General features: G+C 46.9%; 1 protein-coding gene across 1 annotated transcript in view; it reads left to right on the top strand.

The window, feature by feature from the left end:
* Positions 1-5,198: 5,198 nt before the first annotated feature.
* The window catches only part of LOC126546209 (uncharacterized), an 83,117-nt gene continuing 78,307 nt past the window's right edge, over positions 5,199-10,008 (top strand). Inside the window, exon 1 of the mRNA XM_050194361.3 lies at positions 5,199-6,388. Within this exon, the coding sequence (XP_050050318.1) occupies positions 5,900-6,388 (489 nt within the window). The 5' untranslated portion in view covers positions 5,199-5,899. The remainder of the gene's footprint in view (positions 6,389-10,008) is intronic.

Genomic DNA, 10,008 nt, shown 5'->3' with positions numbered 1-10,008 from the left:
ATCCGGAAAACAATGAACATTTAACAGGAATAAAATAAAGCGGCATAAGCGGATACGTCAGCGTTTCTATTTATCGTGGTCTCTCTGGTCCTACCGCTGTTTAGACATTGCGTTGAGGCTGATTTTACCACTCTCAGTACACTGCTGCATGCTCCTGACATAAAAAAAGAAAGAAAGAACGAAAGAAAAAAACGCTCGAATAATGTATGCAACTCTGAAAAAAATGCATAATGGTTACTGTTCGTGGCCCTCCTCCAATGTAATTGCAATTTGCCAATTTTACTAACTTCTTCGGACGGTTTAGAAAGACCAGTTAGAGCGTGCACGTGCACACCTGTCACATGGCTCCGTTCTTCTCCTCCTCGCGCACGCACCGTTCGAGCTCGAAGGCGCGCCAGAACGATGCACTTCGTCTCTTGCGCTCGCTGTTCCAGTGGACGAGGCGCGTTCGAGCGGAAGGCTAGAAGGGCGTGTCGCAGCACCCCGAGAGTCGCCGTAGGGAGGACTACGCGCGTTGGGGCGGCTTCTTGGGTGATCGCGTAATCGTGGAACGCGAACGGCGCGGCTGCGTAGTTGACACAGGTGAGCAGAGCCGGCTCCGTTCCGCACTGTTCTCAGATTTTCTATACCTCTACGGTATAGGCATGCCACTAGTCTCGCAGAATTGCAGGAAACCTGCCTGGTACACGGGAGCGCGTTCAAGGCGTCACGCGCTGGAGACCGCCCGCCTTTCATGCTTTTCAGCCGAGAGAGAAGTGCCTGCCAAAAGTTAAGTGTATAACTTTCGATTACTTTTCGTTCAGATCAAGGAGTCAGTCGAAGGACGGCGCAGAGTATTTCCAGTCAACCAGAGATCTGTCGGTACAGCACTGTCGGCCCGAGAGAAATGTCTACTTGTAGCGATTAACGGACACGCGTTAGACACAACAATCGGCCGATAGCCCGGGAGCTGCCGACTGTGGAACAGCTGCGGAATGCCGCGTCCACCGATTGCCAGCAGTTGAACAGTGTTCTTCACAACTGGCATGCATGGCCAGTGTGACATCCCTTCAGTGATGTTGTGCGCTCTGCGTGGCACGCCAGAGCGCATGGGTTCGTGTGGCCCACGGCATGGCAGCCATAACTTTTGTTGGCCCTCGCTTGCGGTTGTACAGCGTGCGTGGTGTTAGAGCATGCCACTGAAATTATGTGCAGTTTACATACCATGTGTGCGTCTTTTCTTTATTCCCATGCAATTGCAATATTTGTTGAGGTTTTCAATTTTTAAATCGAGTTTCAGAAGACTTTGTGGATAACTTACAAACATGCCGCTTCATTGCTTACTTTGAGTTATTGTTGGTGGTTCTTTAGTTCACAATATGTGTCATTGACGACGTAGCACAGCGTCCAAGTGGAACTACGCCTTGTAAACAGCAGTAGCAAAGTCACCCCTGAAAGAAATATTACTTTCAGCTGGAACCTTTATTTAAATATTTTTATTATTCATTTACTGATTGATCTAAAATACCTGCAGCGCCTGAAGGCATTAGCATTATTGCAGGGTTATCATTATTATTACAAGCACCACCATAACGAAACCTGATATGATAACTATAATTACGACAAGCATTAAAAGAAAGAATGTAGCATTAACCGTGGTACTTCGCCAATTTCTCAGCGAAAGATGCAGGCGCCAGCATTCATGGTCGACTGAGCAGCGATGAAGCGGGACGCGATGCAGGGATTAAGAAAAGTAAAAAAATCCACGCTCATGCATTCTGCGGGCACATTTTTCTTCATGGACTTCCGGTTGTGCTCAATTAAGGATTGCCACCAGTGCCTGTCATTGGCGTGCCCTCCTGTGCTCTAAATATTGTAGGCACAACAGCACATGTGAACCAGCCCTGGTTTCCCCGTAGCGCTGAGCCAGAGCTTACTGATTATTTGGGCTAGAATTCTCGTAGTATCCGAACGCTGCCCGTTCCTCGGGGGAACGCACAACGCGTGGACATCCCATCCGTTTTCCCGAGACCGAACTGAACGGAAACGAACCCGGCGCAGCGCGCGCGAAACCCTTTCATGCCCTTTCCCTCCCTGGCGGAAGCGGAACGGCTCCGATTGGTTGCGCGCGTGGCGTGAGCGCGCGCCTATGCAGCTGTAATCGTTGCTAATGACTCATGCTCCTACGCTGGCGCAGCTGTCAACTCATCAAACCGTCCTTTCCCACAGCTGCGTTGCTCTGGGAGCAACTGGATTTTTTATTTGACCACGACAGCGCCACTTGTGAGTCAAAACAAGCTTCGCTTGAAAAAGAAAACATTAAGTTTACTGGCCTACTGTAAAGGAATCGAAGTATGTTCGTTAAACCCGGAAATCCAAGTTCGAGATGTAGCTTTAGTGCTTAGCTCGCCTCGGGACTAAAGCAGCTCTCCGACTGATTTTGTTAAAAATCTCACAGCTGTCTCTGTTTTCGTATCTTCAGGGGCGGTATTCTCGGACGGTCACTTTCGGAGATACTTTCGCGAGATTTCGCGTGACCAGTGCTGGACGCGTCGGCGTCTATCAGCGACAATGTTCCATGGCACTGTGCCAACAATGCTGCCGCTGGTAGACGCCAATGTGTCCGGCGCTAGTCACATGAAATGACCCGAAATTGAAAGTATTTCCGAAAGAGACCATCTAAGAATACAGCCCCAGCTTCATCACTGCGTGCCACGAACCACGGTGTCTGATAAAGCTGACTGTAAGTTATGCAGACTAAAAAAGGAAAGCTTACTTTTGAATGAGGCTATGCGTAACGCACACAAACTGACAGTTATGAGAAATTGATTCACTAAATCAACATGTTCCATTACATCGAGAAAAAAATAAATTCAATGTCTTACTGTCGAGGAGTCCGAATTTATTCGCTAAATCGATAAATTTACAAAACGGAATTCTGGAGGCAGCTGCGAGACCTTAGCAGCGCTGGTAGCCCAGGGGCAGTGGTTGGTTCAGTGTGCATTCGCGAAATGACCCAGTGCCCCAGGGTAAAAAAGTATCAGGTTGTGCCATCAGGTGCTCTCGTTTGTGCGTTTCACTGAATGGCACGTTACGCAACGTCGTCTTATGACGGTCACCCGTCACAAAAATTGGCTACATAAATCATATAGACGCCTACTTTTACACTGTACATACGAGTGGAATTCGTTATATGGTTGAAACCCGACATTACTAAGTCGACCGACGGCCTAAATTACTTCGTTGAATGAAGAGTTTTGGTACTTCGGGAAAAATGAAAGTTTTTACTGACCGACCGTGGCGGAGAAATAAGTTAGCAAAATTAGGAAATTAGTTAGACTGGGTATCACTTGTTGCTGCGGCAGTTTAGCTTTGTGCTAAACCATTGCTATCATTTATGCGGGACTCAAAGGTCACAAGAAAATGGACACTTGAAAGAACAGCGCCATCAGCGCCAAGGGGCTTGCCTTCGTCAGAGTCACGTTGGCTCCGGGCTGAGGCTTGTGCTGCTCGTTTATTGTTAATTTGTGTCCATTTCCTTGTGACCGCTTTGTCGTGCCTGAATCTTAGGAGTGACTAACAATGGTCGAACAACGAATGTCGGTGCAGCCAACGTTTCGACAAGTCTTCGTCAAGGATGTTGACTCCAGCGGCATTCCTTGATCGACCACGGTTGTTCACTTCAAGCCTCCATGTTCCTGTGGACTTCTGTCTTGTATGAACCTTACAGTGGCGTAGCCAGAAGTGTTTTTCGGTGGGGGGCGCACGCACCTGACCGTGGACTGCGAGGGACGGGGCAGGGGGTCTGGGCTGGCCCCATATTAACACAAGTTTTGGGGAAGGGCGCGTGGCCCGGTGGGCTACCCTCTGGCTACGACATTGGAACCTTATGAGTGTTATAGCCCAAAGCAACAGAGGAAGCTGTTACCAAAGCGGTACCTAAGCTATAAGCAACGTTTTCGCCATAGTAGCTTCGTCCGAGTCAAGTTGCCTTCGGGCTGATACTGCCGATGTTTGCCTACATTTCATCACTCCTAATATTGCCGCAGTATTGCCTCGGTGGCTAAGAACTTTTCGGCTCATTTTATTTTTCAGACCTGAAAAATGGGATACACTTTTCGCTTACGTTACCACAGATAACCCGCCACGGCGGCTCAGTGGCTATGGCGTTGTTCTGTTGAGCGGAAGGTCATGGGTTCGATTCCCAGTCGCGGCGGCGGCATATCGATGGAGGCGAAATGCAAAGACGCTCGTCTTCTTGGGCTTAAAAGGCAAAAATTAAACCGCAGCCCTCCAACACAGTGTCTGTCATAGCCCCATGGTTGCTTTGGAACGTTAACGCCTATGAATGAATGAATCAGTCAGTAAGCCGCCATCTTGAGAAGTAGTTTCCTAGGCGCTTGTCTGGGAAAGTAACTGGGCCCTGATACCACTACGCGGCTATGCAGCGGAAGCAGTGCGCGTCCTAAACCTATAGAAGGGGCAGCGGGATGTTAGTCGTCATATTTTCCCGGACATTCGCTATCGGGACTTGAATAAATATGCGGGAGTGATTAATGAAACAGCCGTAAAATGTTTGTTTATGCTAATGTGCGTCGATCTTGGCAATTCAGAGGAATATTTAGCTCGGGAGCGCCTATATCTGACTACATGAGAACGGAGAAATCGTTTATCTGGGCGACCATAGCACCAATTTTAATCAGGTTACTTGCATTTAAAACAAAAGGTTAAAATCTAGTGTCTTAAGAAGTAGCTTTTGATATCTAGGCCATCAGTGTTTAGAATATTTTTAAATCTCAGAACTGTAATATACTCAATAATCAAGTTTACAATTCTATAACTCAGCACTGAAAAGCGATATAAATATTGTAAATTGCACCTAATAATTCATCTTAAAGCGGACAAAAATCATGTATTATACACCACTCCGAAATATGCCAGTAGCTTGTTAGTATGACTTTTGCGAAAACCTCGAAAACATTGTAATAATTTCACGTAAGTTGTAAATTCATACATCAAGTTTGTCCGCTTTAGATGCTGTAAGGGATCTAGTTTTATAGAACTGCGATATCTGTTTTTGGGGTGCAGAGTCACAGATTTGTAAACTTCGTGTTTCATTTTATTTTTAACTTGCGACTTTCCGCAAGCTTTGGTAAAAAATTCGAGGTCCTAAATCAAAATTATGCTTCCTAGAGTCAGTATAGTTCGGCTTTTCTCTCAAATGCAACAAATTTTATTCAAATCGGTCCAGCGGTTGTCTCACAATAGCATTTCTGCGTTTTACCTGTACTTTAATAGGGAAATCGGAGTTGGCCAAGCACTCCAGCGTCTTTCCGTTAGAAAGGACCGGCACATATAACAGGCTGTTAACCTAGCCTGCTTACGCACATGGCTTTGTCACCAAATAATTCCTGCTTGCACGGCAGGATCGGAAAGGCCTTGGAAGCGTGTTCACGTCAAGTGGGACAATGCACATCGCACTGATGTTCCCTCCACGCCGACGACAACCAGCCGCAGACATCCACGGTGCCACCAGTGCCAGAGGGAACTGAACATGAAACATGCGGAATAAAGTGGAAACACAGCGTACAGCGCCCAACAGAAGATATCAAACCAAGTGCGGTACCGGCGAAGATGCTTTAGGGTCCTTGGCTGTGTCTCTCTCTTTCTTTTTTATAGAAACAATGCAACGCAGACATGCTTGTTCTGGTTGCCCACCTGCTTATCCGATTCCTCTAAATGAAGCTCGGACACACAGGTAATTAATGCACCCGCATGTGGCGCTGCAAAGCTCCCGGATTCCAGCGCTCGCGCCTATAGCTGTCCATAGGGGGAGAGAGCTCGCGCCGAGCCACGTCCGTAGCCTACATAAGGCAGGGAATTCCACCGAGACGCGTTCGTGTTGCTCTACTCTTAAGCCATGCATTCTACGGAGGTTCCGAAGAAGGCGCAGCCCTCTTCTGCCTCCAAGGACCAGCCGCTGCTCACGCTACGATTTCCCAAGAAATTGTGGAAGATCGTCAACGAATGTACGTCGGGCGCCATTGCCTGGTCCACGGACGGCACAGCCATAGTGATTGACTACTCAAAGTTCCAGTCGGACTATCTTGACAATCGCCTCGACATCTTCAAGACTAACAACATCACCAGTTTCATAAGGCAGCTCAATTTGTACGGATTCCGGAAGGTCAGCCCTCACTACAGAGTCTCTGCGAGCAGCACTGAAGGCCCGGACGTGCACGTCTTTCGCAACGACTCCTTTGTTAGAGATCGACCAGACCTGCTGCAGGAGGTGACGCGTAAGACTGGAGCCTTGCGGTCTAGTGCACTCCACAAGCACAACGGCTGTTCGCACAAGGCGCACTTTCAGCACGTCCACGAGAGCGGTCACATAGAGATGCACTGCCAGGTGAGTGCTGCCGTGTTGGCTTCGTCTCCTCATCGGCAGCTCGCATCGGGGGCGTAGACATGTTACACGTGTATCACATGTGATACACGTGTATCACACGTGACATGTCCACGCCGCTGCTGTGTCGCAAGCAATCGCGATGCGCCGCCAACTAAGCGTTGCGAGAGGGAGACATTCCTTTTTTTTTTTTGTATTTGTTTTCTTAGCGCGAGTAAGTGTTATTGGAAACTTAATGCGAAGTGCCCGTCGTGAGCACGTTGGATGCACCGGCCAATACTCGTTCACCATGGACATAAGTAAAGCTCGGCGCTATAACTTGGGGCTCCGATTGCTGGACCAATGCTACACTTTTGAGGTGGAAAACAGTGAGGCGAAAAAAAAAAGCCATTCCACTCCGAAGATGGTTGACCAGCGAAGCTGTTAACACATGACACGGTGATGACACATAATTTTGAACAAAGGTACGAACTCATTGTCTTGGTGGGTGGTCATCGTGAGGAAAGGTACGCACACTCATTTGTCTTGCACGGTGGTCATTATTTCACTCGCAACTGCAATCGCATTCTTTGATGATGTCAAATCGATGCGCGTATGCCGCTGGGTGGTCGGTTGGGCCGGATCGGTGTGGCATCGCAAGGGATGTGTGTGCAACACGGAACGTGTAAACCGCTCCCTTTTCGGTACCGAGACATCCACATTGAAATCGCCGACAACGACAACACGGGTAGCCATGTACCTTACGGGACTACGAGTCATTGCATTTGTTGCTTGCTTACGGGGGTACGAGCCATTGCCCACGAGGGTATGAGCCATTGCTCACGGGGTATGAGCCGTTGATGATGACAGTTTTCGACACGTTGTTTCTGTATGTTGCATGCGTGATTAGAGAGAACACTTCGCCTCTGCCTTACGGGGCTATGAGCCATTGTATTTTTTGCTTGCTTACGGGAGTATGAATGCCTACGGGTATATGAGCCATTTATGGTTATAGTTTTTGTTCACAGAAAACAAAAATGCACGGAACCCTAGCCATATACAGCTTCGCTGTAAAAAAAAAAGGAAAGGGTGAAAAGGAAGAAAGGCTATATATGATAGTTTGCGTTCGCTATCGCTATGCTTGTCCTCCAGCCCATACAGTTTCCTACGAAACTTTGATCCAGACCTCTGCTCCTTGTGATTATTTAGGGTTAAGACTGTCGTGCGAGTTAGTACGAGTTCATTCTGTAAGAAGAAAAATTCAGGGGGGAGGGCGTCACAGGTGATCATGTATTATCGCGTTTTCTTTCCTTGCGCCTTTTACAGCGAAGCTGTTAGCCTTTAGTTGGTCAGGATTTTCGTGGCGTGCTCACCCAAAAACCGGCAGCTGAAAAAGAAGTTTGTGTGAGTTTCCGCGTAACAGAAGTATGTTTTCTCGAATATTCGAATTACAATCCGATGCTATCATGTTAGCAGGTTGTGTGTAAGTCTTACTTTACGAATTTTCTGACATATTTTACTTTGAGAAATTTGCTTAGTGGATATGTTTTCTCGAATATGCGAATTACAATTCGATGCTATCATGTCAGCAGGTTCTGTGTGAGTCGTACTTCACGAATTTTCCGACACATTTTAATTTGAACAATTTGCTTAGATGATATAGCTACTAAGCAAATTTCTCAAGTTAAAATGTCAGAAAGTTCGTAAAGTACAACTTACACACAACCTGTCGGCATGATAGCATCGGATTGTTATTCGAATATACAAAACATAACTATGTTACGCGGAAACGGAAAGACAAACCCCTTTTCCAGCTGCCGTTTTTTTTAGTAAGCACGCCACGAAAAATCCCGACCAACTAGAGGCTAACGGCTTAGCTATATGGTGTTGGGCTGCTAAAGACGAGGTCGCGGGATCGAATCCCGGCCACGGTGGCCATATTTTGATGGGGGTGAAATGCGAAAACACCGATGTACTTTAATTTGGATGCACGTTAACGAACCCCAGGTGGTCCAAATTATTCCGAAGTCCCCCATTACTGCGTGCCTCATAATCATATCGTGGTTTTGGCGCGTAAAACCCCGTAATTTAATTAACTTCGATTAGTTTAGTAACACATTTGCACTATGCGGAGGGCCTACTAGAATGAGGATGTGTGCTGTACCAGGGCCGCTAAATAAAAAAAAAGCTTTTTTTTCTTTAATCCAGCGGCCGTGTCACAGCATACATCCTCATTCTAGTGGGCCCTCCGCATAGCGCAAATGCGTTACTAAACTAATCGAAGTTAATTAAATTAGGGGACTTTACGTGCCAAAACCACGATATGATTATTTTTTTTAATCCAGCGGCCGTGGCTGTGCTAAGGGTACCGCCACCTAGCAGCCACGGCCACTCGGACAGACTTCAAACGGCAGCTGGAAATGGCCTTTGGCTTTCCGTTTCCGGGTAACATATATATGTTTTGTATATTCGAATAACAGTCAGAAGCTATCATGCCTGCAGCTTGTGTGTAAGTCGTACTTTACGGATTTTCTGACGCAATTTACTTCTATCATCACCAGCAGCAGCAGCAGCAGCCTGGTTACGCCCACTGTAGGGCAAAGGCCTCTCCCATACTTCTCCAACAACCCCGGTCATGTACTAATTGTGGCCATGTCGTCCCTGTAAACTTCTTAATCTTCAATTCAATCTTCAATTTACTTCTAAACAATAATTTAATTCAATAGGGCACTTGCGCTTGGCGGACGGTCTAGAGCAAGTATGCTGCACTTCTGCATGCACGCGTGACGCATGTTGCTTGTGGTAGTGGTTTTGTAACGTCGTCTAACGTCAGTTTAGGTGGTGGTACATTTCTAACGTCTGCACCAGCTTCGCTTTACTGTGTTGCTTGGTGTGTTTGGCCAGTTCGTTTTCTTAGGCACTATAAGTGTTCCTGGTTGTTGGTTTACTGCTTTGTTGTACTGTTAATTTTGTTTTATTGTTTTTGACTCTGGTTTTGTTGCGATTATCTGACATTGGTATTGCTGACATATTCATCACTGGGCTTAGATAACGATAGATGTGAGATGCCTTGGAAGATAGAAGGAGCATGCGGCCTTTGGAATTACTTTTTCCTTGACGGTTGGTTGTGATAGTACCGATTGTGCGATGGTCATGTGACAGAGGGCCCTTTATATATTAGAGCCCTGTTCTGTCGAATAAACAGTTGGCAGTACAACCTCTCTCCTGTCTTCTTATATGTTTCCTGTGTGCGTCATGTCTTTTTTTTTTTTTTTGCTGGTTTTTTAACGCTGTACTCCACTTTCACAGGGTGGAGTGGAGGCAGATTTCTTTCGATGATTTATTTCAGGTTTCGCTTCACAAATTAATTATTCCCCAAACTCCGTTTTTTTTTTTCATTTCCTCTTCGTTCTTTTTTTTTAACTTTTTTTTCGGCCTTGTGGCGGACGTTGGTGCACATTGGTGCGACATTGTAGAGCAAATGCCGTGGGACGCGAGAGAGCGTGTGTTTCACTGCCGGTAAGGGTACCATGAAGAGGCTGCGGACTTGGCCTTCGCATAAAATGCTTTCGATACGATCACCGTGGGCGAGATCTTCGACTTCGTGCCTCTCGCTTTCGAGGAGGGTGACGTGGGTGAGACGC

This window comes from Dermacentor andersoni, chromosome 1, assembly GCF_023375885.2.
Source record: "Dermacentor andersoni chromosome 1, qqDerAnde1_hic_scaffold, whole genome shotgun sequence".
Taxonomy (NCBI): domain Eukaryota; kingdom Metazoa; phylum Arthropoda; class Arachnida; order Ixodida; family Ixodidae; genus Dermacentor; species Dermacentor andersoni.
Note: the sequence above shows the minus strand (reverse complement) of the source record. Positions and strands in the feature narration are given on the sequence as shown.